At 51.2% G+C, this 17,879-nt stretch overlaps 1 protein-coding gene and 1 pseudogene across 1 annotated transcript; one reads left to right on the forward strand and one right to left on the reverse strand.

Moving 5' to 3' along the window:
* Positions 1-9,283: 9,283 nt before the first annotated feature.
* Positions 9,284-11,728, reverse strand: LOC120653752 (probable endo-1,3(4)-beta-glucanase ARB_01444). The gene is made up of 3 exons (XM_039931429.1): positions 11,567-11,728; positions 9,869-10,462; positions 9,284-9,373 (listed from the first exon to the last, which is right to left on the reverse strand). Exons 1-3 carry the CDS (start codon positions 11,726-11,728, stop codon positions 9,284-9,286), a joined length of 846 nt encoding a protein of 281 aa, XP_039787363.1.
* A 1,289-nt stretch (positions 11,729-13,017) lies between these two features.
* On the forward strand, positions 13,018-13,981 carry LOC120653849 (annotated as a pseudogene).
* Positions 13,982-17,879: the final 3,898 nt, after the last annotated feature.

Consider the following 17,879-nt stretch of genomic DNA (forward strand, 5'->3'; position numbering starts at 1 on the left):
TCTTAGGACCGTTCTCTTGCGCGAAACTAACCTCTCGTTAACCCTTGAGAGGGATTAGAAGTTAGGACACTAGTAAGGTTGCATAAAAGGGGATTGCAGTGAGTTATGTCACATATACCTTGGCACCAGCGCGCTCCTAGTGGTTCAATCATGTGGCTGCAGCACACATGAGACCCTAGGTTCCGTCGCGGCATCAGGGTTATGTAACTAAACACAACTGCAAGAGAAATCGATTGTAGCAACCTAACGGTGCCAACAGCAAGATAAATTAACGAAACCGAAGACACCCGAACTGTACTCAGACGCATACTCGTTAGTCAGCCTACGCATTCCCGATCATGATGCGACACAATGCACTGACCAATAAGGTGATGCAGGATGTTACAATGACTCTACTCAAAAGCTATCATTATCATAAATCTTTGTAATTTCTCCAAAAATTAACTGAGCAAGAACGAAGGCACACAATTTCAATGTTGGAATCAAAATGCCCAACATTGAGAGATACTAGAAGATTCATTGGACCATGGATCGAAAGGTTTTGTTGACCGACATCAAAGTTTAGACAGCCAAAAGAGAAAGCAACAATACTTTTGCTGGAATAGATTCGAGGTATAGATCAAGAGTTTGGATTTGGATGACAAGCTAGACTATCACAAAACTCAAATCCCCTAACTTATAAAAGACCTTCTCAACTCTAGATCAACTAGCAGATTACGTTGGACTACTACCACAACACGAACCTAGAAAGACATTCAGGTAAAAGCAACACATTTTAGTAAAACAATGCAACAAGCAAGGTGATCAACCAACCAAAGATGAGATGATGCATGCACGTTCTATCGTTTCTCACCCAAGCAAGTACCAAATATGGTATATACGAATACGACTAGTGGCACAAATACGTACTCTCCCTATATATACTAGTCGTTCCTACGATCAAGGATTCATAACGTGCTTACGTAGTTAGTGTTCCTGCAAACAAACCAAGACAACAAGAGAGATATAATTATCCATTTCTGGACCCTTCGTGCCAGCACACACGAATGGCCCCCATGTGTCCTACGCCACACGGGTAACGCATATGCAGTTTCCCACATATTCACCCATACATTACCGTCCACTATAGAGACGGCACCCAAACGTTTGACGCTGAATGGGCAGCGCTGCATACGTCATAACAACGTATTCACTTCCCGTACACTCGCCTTATGGGACATCCAAGGGTAGACGTGTCCCAAGGGTCACGGTCATGACCAACCGCATGATAGGTTTACATCTCGTAACATTGCCTTACGAGATGGCCGTGCTCACAATCACACGGTAAGAAATCCGCGCTCCATATCAGGCGGCAGATAGCGATAGACACGTTTGAATTGAGCCTTATCACCTCCTCGTATGCTCATCATACGGGACCCGCGCACGTATGAAACACGTGGGCTATTCTAAGGACTACCAGAATGCTCACCTTGCTTACCTCAGCGTAGGTGCGTCGTTACAGAATAGTAGTTGTGCATAAAAGTAAAGTTTAACGAGAAGTAAATGCTGGAAGTGCTGGAATAAAATAGATACTTAGATGCCACCTAACTTGTAACACATAATTAGGGCATACGAACTATCTATCCTATTCCTTAGCGCATCTAGCGTCAACTTTTCGAAAAACCCAAAAGTTTTGTAGTTAAGCAGTCAAGTAATCACCCCCTAGTGCGATTAGCTCTGGTACCAGCTGTCACAGAACAGTCCAGATAATACCGATCAAGTGCACTAATTAACCATTTAACTTAATCCTCCGCTACTGCACTTCACCAGTACACTCAGACTGCCTGCTTTAACCAGGATCGATTGCACAGGAACTCTCGCCAGAATACGAGCACAGGTGATTACAAGCAACAAAAGTTTTCAAACAAACTTACAACCAGAGTTAAACAAAAGTCCCCAAATTAATTTACAATAAAGTTTTATAAGCCAGAGTTACATTTCGAATACAGAGTTCAAACGCAGCGGAAAATACAAACAGGTTTGAAACAAGCTTCCAAATACAGTACGATAAATAACGTTGATGACCGAAAGACGAACTTCACATCTTGCCCACTAATGTGAGGCTCACCTGCCTTCACTTCACGGAGAAGACGGAACCCACTCGACCGTCCAACTTGGAGGAAGAGGCTGACCACTCCAGGACGCATTGATTTCCTCGAAGTCTTCCGGAATACAACCTGCTCGGAAGGGTTACAACCAAACCCTGAGTATTCTAATACTCAGCAAGGCTTACCCGTCTATGGGTATACTTAGCCCATTACCTAGACATGCACAGCTCTTTGGCTCTGGGTTATTTTGCTGAAAAGCTACTAAAACTGGATCCTTACTTTCAATATTTTAGCTCCAATTGTGTTGATATCTAGAAACTAGGTTTGCCTAATTCTTTAGAGCACACATGGTTAATCATATTATTTTTTCAAGAATATCAACAAAAGTCCAACTTTTCTCTTTCTGTCCTTTCAATCCTTACTACGATGTGACGCATTGACCAAGGCTCTCCTATCCGCGAGTCACGGCGAATCGATCCGATTTAACCTTGCAAGGTGGACCTAACTCACACGACACATGTAAGCCCCGTCGGGCCATGCGTCAACTGTTTCCACATTACCACGGCATTTGAACTACGCCTGCTAAAACCCAGGTGATGGGCCCCTCGCAGTGAACTCCCGGAGAACCCGGAGGCGGCATCCTATCCAACACCCGCCAACTCCCACGCCCAGCGTAGCATGACGGAATTCAAATCACCGCTGTAAAGTGGTACACAGCTCACCGGTTTCGACTACCTCCTACTTCCGGTATGTGGTTAGTACTGTTCAATCCTCAGTCAAAGGGCCAACAACGGAACGGTCCTCAATCGACACAGGCGGAGACTCAACTTTCTTTATGCAAATATCATGCCCAACTTTCCCTCTGCCCGGTCTCCAATTTCCTTCTCATTGCCTTATTCCTGACAACACTGCCTGAAGTAACAACCCTATATCTCGCGGGTGACAGGAAATCACCCGTCTTCTACCGAGTTTACTTAAGCCTAGCAGTGCTAGCGATACCTACACTAGTAAGGACACTGGGTATTTAAGATTATGCCTCTATGGTTCCAATCAATTCCTTGAACGTAAATGCGCAATAATTTAAATATAACATGGAGTAATTAAAATAAGGGATATGCTTCGGGGCTTGCCTTGCAGGTCAGCGGGGTTAGTGGCTTCTTCGGGAGCGTGCTTGACGGCGTCCTCCTGCTGTTCTCCCGCTTGCGGCTCCTGGACCGGCTCAGCAACCAGCTCGTAAGCCGCTTCGTTCGTGACGTCTACACGTATGAAAAGATGCCATGCAGGAGTTACAACGGTGCAAGGTACTCAGGAGGCAATGCAATACGAGTAAAAGAAGATAAGACTGGCAATCCTTTAACGAATAATCATGAAGAACTAGCGATAAAGGGAACGACTTGGTGTTGCTTGGCAGGTTTAATTTCCGACTGAGCTTAGCCTGAAGTGTTTCCTTTCAACAACACTACTTAAACTTGCATTAAGAAGGCTAGGTACACCACAAACAAAGAGAAGCATTAAGGCATTGCTTAGCCATGGTGAAAATAAAGAAAGACTAAAACTAGGAACTAGCTAAACACAAAAACTTAATAAACCGCAACGAGCTAGCATCACAACTTTTCTATCATGAAACACTACTGACAAGGAGTGCATAAATAACTTACCAACATTTATTGACATATAAAAGTATTTACTTTAACTCTAGAAAAGGAAATCAAACAACAATAGATCCACAAAGATACACATAGGCCCTGCACCTGGAAATTTTTCAGTGGACTACACATACAAAGAGTAATCTACTGAATAAATTTCATAATTTTTTGACAACTATAGCTGCAGAAATAAATTAAACAAGCTTAAGCACAAAGCAAAATATCGCACAAGCAACACTAATGTAACACAAGCAAGGATAATTTTCCTCTAAAGTTCTGGACCTCACGAAGCTAACAAAATTGAGTTTGCATTTATAGCATTTTCCTGTGATTTATTATGCATTTACAAAGCTTCAGCCGAAATAAAAAAAAACTAAATCTACTCTAACCTCCCCCACTCTCCCTGACCGCGGGTCCCACCCGGCAGGGGAACAGAGAGGGGAAAGGGGAGCTCCCCTGCTCTGCCCCGCACGCGCGCCGGCGGCGCGCTGAGCGCGCACGCGGCGGCCGGGAAGGGGGCCGGCTGGCCAGCCGGGCGGGCGCGGGCGGCGCGTGCTCAGGGGGGCCCGAGCGCCCGCGGAGCGGCGCAAGGGTGCGCGCAGGCGGTGGCGGCGGCAGGACGGCGGCAGCCCGCGGCGGCGTGCGGCGGCGGCGCCGTTCCGGCCGTGGCGGGGCAGGAGGACCGCGGAATGGGGCGGCGCGACAGCGAAGGGTGCTCGGCGACTCCGGGGCGCGCGGCGGCGGCGAGCAGGCTCGTGTGAGGGCGGCGCGCGGCGTGCGCCGGTGGCGCAGCAGGGCTTCCGCGGCGGCGCGGCGGTGCTCCGGCTCCGGCGGTGCGGGATTCAAGCGGGGATGGGGTTGGGAAGGGAGAGGAGAGCGCGGAGAAGCTCACCGGCGACTCGATTTGAGCGGAAGGAGGCCGGAAGGGGGTCGTCGACGGCGAGGGCGAGGCTCGGCGGGCTCGGTGATGGCGGCCGGCGGTCTGGGGCTTCGATTCGGCCCGGGATTGGCGCGAAAGAGTTCGTGGAGGGACGGAGGAGCTTCGGGGCGAAGTTGCGAGGCTTGGGGCGCGGAGAATCGGGCGGGGGTGGCGAGGATGGCCGTAGCGGCGGACGGCGGCGAGGCTCGGGCGGCTCTGCTCCTTGCTGCGTTATGGAGAAGAAAGGGAGGGGAAAAAATGGACACGGCTCCGGGAGAGGGATAAGGACGGCGCGCGAGCGTGGCTAGCGAGGTTCGCCGACGTCCGACGCGTGGCGTCACCGTCGCTGTTGCCGTTGGCGCACGTACGGCGTCGAGAGCACAGTAAACTAGATGACTTCATTTCATTGATTTTGACCAAAGTTTGACCGCCCAAAACTCCAAATTTCATATGGGAATATGAAATTTGGCTAAAATAGAAGTTGTAGAGGAGTAGAAGGTCTACAACTTTTGTTTTGGGCGCAAGTTGAATCGAAGCTCGGATCATGGAGAAAAACGCGCTCGAACTCGGCTAAACCAATGTTTACTGCGCAACTCGATTAACGCTAACGACGGTGATTAACCCTAATTAGCGATTAAACACGATATTAATTCCAAAACTAACACCGGGGTGTTACAGAAACCTACTAATTTACCTCCACCAAGAGCTTATGACCACTCAATTCCTTTATTTCCTGATGCTGTTCCATTTAATTCCAGACCATATAGATACTCTCCCATGCACAAGGATGAGATTGAGAGACAAATCAAAGAATTGTTGACAGCTGGTCTCATTACTCACAGTAGTAGCCCTTTTGCCTCACCAGTTTTGTTGGTCCAAAAAAAAGATGGCAGCTGGAGGTTTTGTGTGGATTATAGGAAGCTCAATGACTTAACTATCAAGAACAGGTTTCCCTTACCTATCATTGAGGAGATCTTGGATGAACTGTTTGGCTCTCAGTTTTTCTCAAAGCTGGATATGACTTCAGGTTATCACCAAATTCGCATGCTTCCTGCAGATGAGTATAAAACTGCCTTTAAAACTCATCATGGTCATTTTCAATTCAGAGTTATGCCATTTGGTTTGACTAATGCTCCTGCCACATTTCAATGCATTATGAATGAGGTTTTACAACCCTTTCTACGCAAATTTGTTTTGGTCTTTCTAGATGATATATTGGTTTATAGTGCTACTCTAGAGGACCACTTAGCACATCTCAGAGCAGTGCTGGCTCAGCTAAGACAGCATCAATTCTACCTCAAAGCTAGCAAGTGTTCTTTTGGCCAATCTCACATTGAGTATCTGGGCCATGTTATTTCTCACAAAGGTGTTGCTACTGATGCTTCCAAAACAACAGCCATGCTTCACTGGCCAGTTCCTACCACAGTTACTGAATTAAGAGGATTCTTGGGTCTGACTGGTTATTTGGTTATTATAGGCGTTTTGTTCATCACTATGGTATAATTGCTAGACCCCTTACTAATTTTCTCAAGAAGAAATAGTTCCAGTGGACCCCTCAAGCAACCTTGGCATTTGAAGCTCTGAAAAAGGCCATGTCTGAAACTCCAGTGTTAGCTCTGCCTAATTTTGCAATACCTTTTATAGTTGAGACTGATGCTTGTGCCACTGGAGTAGGGGCTGTTCTTATGCAGGAGAACAAACCAATAGCATTTCTTAGCAAAGCTTTGGGCCCAACACATCAACACCTCTCTATATATGAAAAGGAATTTTTAGCACTCATTATGGCAATTGAGAAATGGAGATCTTATCTTCAGCGGCAAGAATTCATCATCAGAACAGACCATAAGAGTTTATCCTACCTCACTGAACAAAATCTGCAGTCTGACCTCCAAAGAAAAGCCATGACTCGTTTGATGGGTCTGCATTTCAAAGTGGTTTATAGGAAAGGTAAAGAAAATGTAGCAGCTGATGCTCTCTCACGGGTTGGTCATCTAATGGCACTGCAGTCAGTTTCTATGGCCACTCCCAAATGGATGCAGGAAGTTCTCAATTCCTATCATACAGACCCTCTGGCACACAGTCTCCTACAGTCCTTGTCTATTACCTCTCCTGATGACAAGGGTTATTCTTTGGATAATGGCATCATCAAACATAAGAATCACATATGGCTGGGTCAGAATTCAGCTCTTAGAACTAAAGTTATTGCATCTCTCCATGCCAGTCCTATTGGAGGTCACTCAGGGATACAATCTACTTATTATAAAGTCAAAAATCTCTTTCACTGGAAGGGCCTTAAACAAGATGTAGAAGATTTTGTGAAGCAATGTGCTGTGTGTCAACAAGCCAAGCATGAACACATTCATCCTGCAGGGTTATTACAGCCATTTCCAATTCCAGATGGTGCCTGGCAAGATATTTCCTTGGACTTTATAGAAGGTTTGCCAGTTTCTGGAGGCTGCAATGTGATCTTAGTGGTAGTGGATAGATTTACCAAATATGCCCATTTTCTGCCACTGAAACATCCATTCACAGCTAGTCAGGTGGCCAAACTCCTCTTGGACTCAGTTGTCAAATTGCATGGCATTCCTAAGACAATGGTGTCAGATCGTGACAGAGTGTTTGTCAGTTCAGTGTGGCAAGATTTGTTCACTCAACTTGGCACTAAGTTGCTGCATAGCACTGCTTACCATCCTCAGACAGATGGTCAAACCGAGAGGGTCAACCAATGCCTGGAAATGTATTTACGTTGCTCTGTGCACCATTCTCCTCAGAAATGGCGAGCTTGGCTTCCACTGGCTGAACTATGGTACAATTCTTCATTTCATACGTCCTTGGCCTGTTCTCCTTTCAAGGCTCTATATGGCTACGAGCCTAATTTGGGCATTATCACAGTCAGTGGGGAGTCAGCGTCTCTTGAGGCTACTGTTGGGGAGATTTTACAGGATCGGCAGGCTCATGTCGATCTGTTAAAACAGCAGCTGACCCTTGCTCAGAATCGGATGAAAGTTCAGGCTGACAAAAACCGTACTAACCGTTCTTTTCTAGTCGGCGACAAATTACTACTTAAACTTCAACCTTACACTCAATCATCAGTGGCTAATCGTCCCTATCCTAAGCTGGCTTACAAGTTCTTTGGTCCATTTGAGGTGATAGAGACTGTCGGTGCCGCTGCTTACAAACTTGCTCTACCATCCGATAGCAAGATTCACAATGTTTTTCATGTGTCACAGCTGAAGCCGTTTACACCTGATCACTCTCCTGTCTTTTCTGACATTGCTACTTTAACAGATCTTTCTTCTCATGCTACTGCACCAGAGTTGATCCTTGATCGCCGGCTTGTCAAAAAGGGGAATTCTGTTGTGCCTCAGGTCCTGGTGAAGTGGTCGAAGCTTCCAGCATCATCAGCCACATGGGAGGATTACTACGTTGTCAAGCAGCAATTTCCTGCAGCATCGGCTTGGGGTCAAGCCGCAATTCAAGGGGGGGCAAATGTCATGACCCAGAATGCACCAACGGCATGAGTAAAACATAGTGTTGCCGGTTACGTAATAGGGTAGCTGTCTTGTGGGCCCGAGGCCGTGTAATCTCCGTGAGAGTGTTCGGCTTTATAGCCTGTGTTCCTGACGCGATGAACAAGTAAGAAAACAAATTGAGAATGAAACTCCGGTCGAGGATCTGTCCTCGTTCCGCCCCCGAATCTCGCATGTCTCTGTGATTGTGCTCACGCCTCGTTCGATCGTAGGCTAGGGGGATTACAAATTGGCGCAGCAGGCATTGAGTGTCTCCATGGCCTCATGGATGGTCATGCTGATCGTCAAGACGTGCCCGTGCTGCACGCCGGCAGCGCCCCATGTCGACGGCTTTCTTCATCTGCTCAGCATGAATCTAGTTTGTCGTCGACTTCGTCGTTGTTGCAGCAATCCACGACGAGGACAAGCCGACAAGGAGGCTTTGGCGCCACCGTCCTTCGTTGGGTAGGGATCGGCACCGCTGCGGCTCTTCTCCCCTCCGGCGGGTAAGTCTGGATGGATGCCTGGATGCCGCCGTCGCCGCCCTTCCTGACGCACAGCACCGCCGCCGATACGAGCAGCAAACAAGCGAGTCGAACAAAAGGGTTGCGCCCGGTACCCCACCGACACTCTGTCTACAGTAACAAATAGTATTATGCCCTACCATACGCCCTGTCTACTGGAAACAGCCTAAACACATGACTTTTTTTCCCGAGGGTTTCGGAGAGTTATATTTGGTAGGCACCACTATTTAGGGGAAAAAATGATGGTTATCCCATCTTATCCTTTTCCTTCCCTCTTCTTCTTTAGTCTCCACTGAGCTTCTTCTCCCCCCGATTCTTCTTCTTCTTCTTCTCCATCACTCCCCCGCCCCACATCTCCCGCCCAGCTTAGCGGCGTCCACGCCGCCGCTGGCCACTATTGCCCCATGCTACCCACCACTAAGACCGTGCTCCATGCCTCTCCCGCATCCTGTCCGGCTGCGGTGGCGAACGCGGCCACTCTAATCATAGTGCCGTCGTCCTTCACTACAATCAACGCTCCCGCCCCGACCCTCCTCACCAGTCATCCTATCCCACCAACCAATGACGCCACATCGATCGGCCTTCCTCCCCAGCCCCCCTAAGCCCAGAGGACTTTGGTCTCCTCCTCCCCGATAGACCCGACCTCAAAACCCTCGTCCTGCCCGCAGCGGGGCCTGTAAAGCGATCGCTACGGTAACGTAGCGAATGCTTTTAGCGTTTTAGGTCCCGCAGCGGGGAACGCTATCTCATTCGTTACGTTAGCGTTCGTCTTCCAGCGTTGTACGGAAGCGAACGCTACGCGCGCGCTTTAATTGCTTCGCTGCCCGGCCGTGCTGTTGCAGCTCCGCCCCGCCGGGTTTTTTATATTTTTACCACTATAAGAAGGTCACTCGCTGGTTTAGCATGCTTAAACGGGCCCCTATAGATTTAGCACTACTGTAGCTGGAAATCTTACGTTTTTACCACTTTTGCCTACGTGGCAGGACACGGCGGCAGGCCACGTTGGCGCCCAATCAGCAAAGCGAGGCGAAATGTCTTTTGTGCCCCCGGCCCTTTGTTCATGTGCCCGTGACCCCCGGTCCAGCCCGTTGACCGCTCCCACTCTCCTCACCTCCCTCTCGCTATCCCGTCGCCGCCGACGCCTTTCTTCCCCACTGCGCCGCCGCCTCACGCCTCCCCCAACGGGCTCCTTCCACTCGGGCGGCGCGAACCACAGCCCGCTGTCGCGCTTGTTCGCCCACAGCACCCCCACCACGTGGTTCGCCGCCGCGAAGTCCTCCTCGTAGACCCCCTCGCCGGCGCGCACGTGCCACCACGTCTGCGCCGCCAGCGTCGCGCCGAGCGACACCAGGTGCGCGTCCCCGTAGCTCAGCCCCACCAGCGCCGCCGAGTAGTAGGCGTTCACGGCCTCGCTGGTGCTCTCCTGGTTGCGCCCGTCCGCGAACTCCGTCAGCCCGCCCGCCCATGAGTGCAGCTTCCATAGGTCGAACATCCAGAGCCGGGTGAAGCTGCCGCCGGCCCGGTTCCGCGACAGCGTCATGAAGTCGGCCACCATGGCGTCGGCCTGGGGCATGTGCTTGCGTCCCCAACAGGGGTCCAGCCTGGCCAGCACCGCCATGGCGTACAGGAAGTAGCCCAGGTGGTAGTGGTGGTCGTTGTAGATGCCGAACCCGAAGTCGGCGGTCGAGTCCCGGAGCCGCGGCCCAGTGGGGAAGAAAGGCGTCGGCGGCGGCGGGATAGTGAGAGGGGGGTGAGGAGAGTGGGAGCGGTCAACGGGCTGGACCGAGGGTCACGGGCACATGAACAAAGGGCCGGGGGCACAAAGGACATTTCGCCTCGCCTTGCTGACCGGGCGCCAACGTGGCCTGCCGCCGTGTCCTGCCATGTAGGCAAAAGTGGTAAAAACGTAAGATTTCCTGCTACAGTAGTGCTAAATCTGTAGGGCCCATTTAAGCGTGCTAAACCAGCGAGTCACCTTCCTTATAGTGCTAAAAATGTAAAAAACTCCGCCCCGCCACATCACTGTGCGGCCGCGCCGCCGCCACCGCAGCTCCGCCAGCCGAGCTCGAGGGCGCGCTGGCCCGCCCGCCGGCCGCCGCCGCTGCCACGCGCACGGGAGGGGCGGTGCGCGAGCGCCGGTAGCAGAGAGAAGGAGAGGGAGAGAGAGGGAGCTCCGCCCGCTCGGGAGCCGCGAGCCACAAGGGCCGCGCGGGCGCTGCTCGCCGGCCGCGGGCTGCGCCGCCGCCGGGCGAGGGAGCAGGGCGGAGGGAGGGAAGAGGGAGGATGGCCGGCCGCTGAGGGAGGCAAGCCGCAGCAGCTGGAGGCCGTTCTCACGGTGGATCCGACCGCCGCCGCCGCAGCTCGCCCCCGCCGCACCGCGAAACCGCCGCGCACCCGCACCTCCGCCCCACCGGCGCGTCCGCGTCCTCCACCTCGCCACGCGCCCCATGGCTCGTGGGCACGCGCGAGCTGGAGCTCCGCCGCCGCGGTCGAGTCCACGCCGCCGCCGAGGGCGCCGCGCGGAGGAGGGAGGATGAGTGCGCCGCCGCCTCGATCCGCCCTGTGCGTCGCTCGTCCAGGCCCCACGCCGCCACCGCACGTGGTCCCGCGCCCTGACGTGGCCGGGAGGGAGAGAGAGATGTGGGAGGAAGAGGGAGAGAGAGAGGCCGCTGCCGGGGAGGGCCGAGCTCGAGGCCGGGACGGAGGGAGAGGGAGGGAGGGGGGGCGCACCGGGTCGGAGGGAGAGAGAGGTGGAGGGCGGCGAGCGAGGAGGGGGCGCGCGCCATGGCCAGAGCTCAAAGGTCCCCACGCCCGCCGTCACCTGCGCTGGCCCTGCAGGCCATGACGTCGCGGCCCTGCTGACTCCGCCATGCCCGCGTACAAGCTCCGCGCGCAGGCCGCCCAGAGGAGGCTGTTCTCTAGAGGGAGGAGGGAGGGCGCCAGGGCCGACGGCGGTGCAGGGAAGGAGGGAGGTCGGCGCAGCGAGCGGGGATGGGAGCAGGGAGGGAGGCTGGGGATGGCCGAGCTCGAGGAGGCACGCCATGGCGCGTGGCCGAGTTCGAGGGGTGGGGTGGAGCAGGAAGGGGGCGGCGCAGGAAGGGGGCGGCGGAGCAGGTAGGGGCGGAGCAAGAAGGGCGTGGCGGAAGGGAGAGAGAGGGAGGAGGCCGGCCGGGGAGAGAGGCGGAGGGAGCAGGGCGGAGGCGCCATGGGAGGGGGTGGGGCGGAGGCGGAAGGGAGGAAGGTGGCGAGGCGGCGGAGGTAGCGAGGCCGGGAGAGAGAAAGATGAGAGGGAGGGACGCCGCGGGGTACAAAAAATCTGACATGTGGACCCATGGTTGTGGCAGTTGGTATAGAGGATGGATATAGAGTACGACGGGTGCAGGAAAACTGTATATAGAGGAGAGAATCTCGCTTATCAAGACGGAATATTTCGTTTAGATGATGGATTTAGAGTACTATGAGTGCGGATAGCCTAAATGTGTCGGCGGCTCACATGAGGCTATCCGCAGTGGGTACGCAATAACAAACGCTATCGCATACTCCAGTTTGCTTTAACGTTAAAGAAAGCTGCAGCGGGGAACTGCAACGCCTCCGCTATCTTTCCGCGCGGCCCCCGCACCGCCAAATATACCGGGGTAGCGGAGCTACGCTACCGCCGGCGCGGGTCCCGCCTCTCGACCTCCCGCGCGCTTCTCCGCCTCCGCCTCCACGCTCCGTCGCATGCTCCTGCGTCGCCGCGGCCCGGCCGGTGAGCCTCCGCCACGGCACCGCCACGCGCCGCCATCTGAGCCACGCGGCGCCGCCACGGCTCGAACCTCACCGGCGTCTGGCCCGCGTCGTGCCTCCACGCGGAGACGGAGCAGGGAGGGCAGAGAGGGAGGGAGGGGGCGGGGAGCCGGCGGAGGCCGTGAGGAGGCGCGACGCCGGTGAGGCAGAGGTGCTCCAGAGGGATGGCCGGGATGAGGGGAGAGAGGGATGGCCGCGGCGGAGCTACGCAGGAGCAAATCCATGGCGGCCGCCTGCTCCTCCTGCCAGGCCGCTGCTGCGGCCGGGCGCCCGCGCGCCACCGCCTCGCCGCGTAGGGAGCAATGCTGCGAGAAGGAGAGCCGCTGGCGGCCACCTCCGCCCCGCCGCGACGCTCGGGGTCCGCGCCCAGCGCGGATCTGCGGCCATGCCGTCCGCGTCCTCGTTCGCCCCGCGCGCGGTGGAGGGAGAAGGGGAGGGGCGACGCGGCCATGCCAAATTTCTCGAGGAGAACCGGCACGGCACGCACCTCCCTGCTCTGCTCTTGGGCAAGGCTCCTCTCCTCCCCGCCCCGATCCGACCGATCGGATCCCCCTGCCGGATCCACCCGGGTGCCGGCCGCGATGAGCTAGTGGTGGATGGGAGCGATCGGCGCGGTCAAGAAGCGCCAGGTCGAGCAGGCGGCGGCGGCGGAGCCCGCCTACCAGAGCGTCGCCCGCGTCGTCGGCTCCACCGGCATCGTCGGCACCTCCCTCCTCGACATCCTCCCGCTCGCCGACACCCCCGGCGGGCCCTGGAAGGTCTACGCGCTCTCGCGCCGCCCGCTCCCGCCCTGGTCCCCACTGCCCTCCCCCGCCGTCGCGCACCTCCACCTCGACCTCGCCGAGGCCGCCGCCCTCGCCCCGCTCGCCACCTTCGAGGAGGTCTCACGCCGCGGCGGGGCCATCAGCTGGTCCGTGCACCGCCCCACCACCGTCTTCGGGTACTCGCCCCGGAGCGCCATGAACGTCGATGGCAGCATCTGCGTCTACGCCGCCATCTGCCGGAAGGAGGGCGCCAAGCTGCGCTGGCCCGGCTCAAGGGTCGCGTGGGAGGGCTTCAGCGACGCCTCCGACGCGGACCTCATCGCCGAGCACGAGATCTGTGCCGCCGTCGACCCCTTCGCCAAGAACGAGACCTTCAACTGCAGCAACGGGGATCTCTACAGGTGGAAGAACCTCTGGCCGATACTGGCCGACCATTTCGGGGTCGACTGGACTGGGTACCAAGGGGAGGACAGCAGGTTCAAGCTCCATGAGGCCATGGCCGGGAAGGACGCGGTCTGGGCCGAGATTATCAGGGAGAATGAGTTACACCTACAGACCTCGATGAGATCACCAATTGGTGGTTCGTCAATGCTTTGTTCGCTGTCGAGTTCGAGCATTTGGACAGCATGAACAAGAGCAAGGAGCATGGCTTCCTCGGCTTCAGGAACACCATCAACTCCTTCAACACATGGATCGAGAAGCTCAAGGTCTTCAAGATTGTTCCGTGATTCCTCCCTGCAATTCAGGTCTCTACTGTTGTTTCACGTCATTCAGCATCATATTATCTTACTCGTTTATCAAGTTCCAGTTCCTTTGTAATTTAGTTCCATTTCATACACTTTGCTATCTTTGCCAGGTTTGCATGTTGTATACTGTTGTACATTAGGACCAAATAAAGATCAACACATTGCGAATTAAGTTATTCTTTTTAAGCATTAGTTTAACTGAAATTGTTTGGGTACTGAATCACTACCTGAATTTTTTTTCATTATGAGCATTGCTTTATATGTGAATCAGTTGATTCAGACACCAGGTTTTACCTGCTCTAGCACTTTGTTTCTGACTGTCAATCTGTTCCTTTTGTCAGTTAATATGACATTAGAGATCAGCACATTGCAGATAAGCTATTCTTTGGTAGCACCTAGCAGTAGTTTCCCCAAAACAGTGTTGTCATTGAATTACCGCTTGAGAATGTTTTCACTAAGATCATCACCACTCTTTGAAATTGCTGTTATCGTTAACTATCAATTTTGATCCCATCCCATCTGTACATTCTTTGAAGTCTGAAATGATAATTGTTCTTTGTTTTCTAGTATTATGTATCTGTTCCTTTTCCTGTAACATTATGCTGGAGATGGTTCTACATGTTGAGAAGTCACCGAACCTTTCGCATCAGCATTAGTCACTTAGTGTCTTGCTTGCTTTCACATCTTTATTATGCTTTCTTCCCCAAGGTCCGCTTGCTTTCACTAAGATCATCACCGCTTGCTTTCACCGAACCGACGGCAAGCTCCGGGAGTTCTCGCTCGCCGCCAAGTGGTCCCCGTCGCTGGACTCGTCCTACGACCTCTCCACCCTGCTCTGCGAGGCCGTCGCGCGGCGCCTCTTCCCCACGGACTCCTCGCCCGAGCTCGCCGCCAACCTCCCGGACGAGCACGCATGTTCGTATTCAGCGACATGGAGTTCGACCAGGTGCCGGTGCAGCCGTGGGAGACGGACTACGAGGTAGTACCTAGCAAGCAGTTCTCATGATAAATTAACACCGAATCAGCTTCAGAAGAACATGAGATTAAAAAATATGCTGAGCGCTGCTTAATCATTTGGTTTTGTTCTATTGCACGCTACGAAACCAAATTGTGATTGTTCATCTTTTTCTCGAACACATGTGATTGTTCATCTAATTCTGCATCAAACCATTTTTATGGAGAAACCTCACATAGTTCAATTCAACTGCAAGACATTGTTATTCCAATCAAGTAGGGCTTGATTAACAGGCATGGTCAAACAATTAGTAGATGCGGATCAAAATCAATTTACAAGATGACTCTAGCAAATAATTTCCTGTTCCCAAGAAACTCTAGAGAGCTCCATTTTTCATTGTTTAGCTTATTTTAAGCTCCATTTGTTTGTGCTGAATTGACCGCTTTATTTGTTTTTATCATTTTTTTTATCAAGTGCAGGAACTTGTGGAGCTTGAATGCAAGGATTGGGCCAGCAAGAAAATCAATATAAAATATGAAATTCGAGAGAGTAGGAAAGGATACAAAGCAGGAGCCCTAATGAAGGGCATGGAACATAGCTATGCCCAGGAGTGCGATTTTGTTGCAATTTTTGATCCAGATTTCCAACCTGAACCTGACTTCCTTTTAAGAACTGTACCGTTTCTCGTGCATAACCCGAAGATTGCTCTGGTACAAACACGTTGGGAGTTTGATTAGTGCTAATATTTGGACGCAATTTTCTCTGCCAACCGGTAATGTGGTTGTGTCGATAATTGAGTACTATACTAACGCTCCAGGAATTGGCGCGCGCTCATGCGTCGCGGCCCCACGTGGGGGCCGGGGCACTGTTCATCATTTAAAAAATAATAAAATGTACTGTTCATATGGGCCGGGGGTACTGTTCATAATTAAAAATAAAAAAGGTACTATTCATGTGGGCCCCACCGGGTACTGTTCATAATAAAAAAATATAATTCGAAATTAAAAATAAAAAATTAAAAAGTGGCCCCATGTGTTTAAATGTTTAGTTTTTTATGAAAAAAAATTATATACTACATTTACCTCTATTATATATTGGATTTTATTTTCACTTTGTGAACTCGCAAAATATAATTGAATCATACATTCATTTCTAACTCTATCATTTTTTCTACCAAAATTAATAATTAGTGTAAGCTAATCCATCAATTATATCTACTAACATACACAAAATAAATTCTTCTATGTACTATTTATACAGGGATGGGCCCTGTGTGTTATTTAGGTGTTACCCACATAATATTCAATTGGAATCCACCCACAAAATATATTTAATTATTTATTTACATGAAAACAATAACCATATTTCATACACTACGTCTACACGTGCTAGCCCCTACTACTTATTGGATTTTAATTCCACTTCATAAACTCGCAAAATATAATTATATGACAATCTATCAACTATACCTATCACACTTCATTCAATACATCAACACGTTGCCGAAATATATCAGCACGATATTGCTTTAACTGTAATATACGATAATATATTTTTATTATTATTTTACATCAAATCTTTTGCTACAGGCGCGCAAAGCGCGCCAACCTGCCTAGTTTGAAGTGAGAAGTGTTGTTCATTCTGATTTCAGGATGTTCCTGATGTGGCCTTTGCGGGGAAATTTTGCAGTGAACAATGATGTTTGCCTAATGACAAGGATTCAAAAGATGTCACTAGATTATCATTTCAAGGTTGAGCAAGAATCAGGCTCATCTATGCATGCCTTCTTTGGTTTCAACGGTAAGAACCGCTATCAGCTCCGCTCCGCCCGTGCCGCCACGGACCGCCTCGCCGGCGCCGCGCGGAATGACACGCAGCTCTAGGAGGGATGGCGGAGCTTGAGGGTGGCGGCCGCGAGGAGCGGTGTCCAGTAGGAGCGGCGGTGGCTTTGCGTGCGCGTGGTCCTGCCACGGCCGGCCTCGTGCTGTCCTGCCCCGCCTGTGCTGTCCTGCCCCGCCTCGCCACTCTGACTCGTCGCGCCTGCCGCCGTCCAGCCCGCCGCCGCGTTGAACCCTCCTGGGAAGGAGGAGAGCAGAGGGACGGAGGAGAAAATGAAGGGGGAGAAAATTGGAAAAGAAAAAAAAGAGAAAAAGGAAAATAGAAAAAAGAGAAAAAGGAGAAAAAGGAGAAAAATAAAAAACCATTATTATTTAATTAAAAGATGTATTACTAAATTATTGTAAAAGGAGATGAAAAGAAATGGAAGATGGGGAGAGAAGAAAAGGAAAAGAAAGAAAATGATAGCTGAAGATGCTTGAATAAAATATATGGTAGTTGTTACAGAGGAAGATATAGAGTATGGATGGCTGCGGAGGAACTGGATATAGAGGAGAAAATCTCGCTGACCAGGATGGAATATTTTGTTCAATGGTCACCGATGATTAGTAAAAGGCATGGTTTTGGCCCAAACAGAGCATATAATAAGTGAGCTAACTGGTCATCCAAACATAATATACTAGACCATGCTATAAAAATTTTGGTCACCAAGTTATAGGTCGTTTGATTTTTTTGACGTCACTTTCGACCCATTCGCCTCGTTCAAAAAATTTATAATTATTATTTATTTTCAGTGATTTATTTTAGCCTATAACATACTTTAAATGTGACTCGAATTCTTTTTTATTTTTCACAACCTTTTGAATAAGACAAGTTAGTTAAACTTAGTGTTAAAACAATCAAACAACCTCGTATAACTCGAGACGGAGGGAGTATCGCTACTATAGCTGAGGTTATCATGGATGACCAGATGTTATATGGTTGATGTTATCAGATGGATGAATAAATCTTTTTTTTTTGGAATTTTTAAGATTTATCTTTTTTTCCTAGTGTGTCTCGTGAGAATTAACTGGAGTCTCTATTTGAAATCTCCAATTAATAATAGTA

Source organism: Panicum virgatum, chromosome 1N, assembly GCF_016808335.1.
Source record: "Panicum virgatum strain AP13 chromosome 1N, P.virgatum_v5, whole genome shotgun sequence".
NCBI classification, from domain to species: Eukaryota; Viridiplantae; Streptophyta; class Magnoliopsida; order Poales; family Poaceae; genus Panicum; species Panicum virgatum.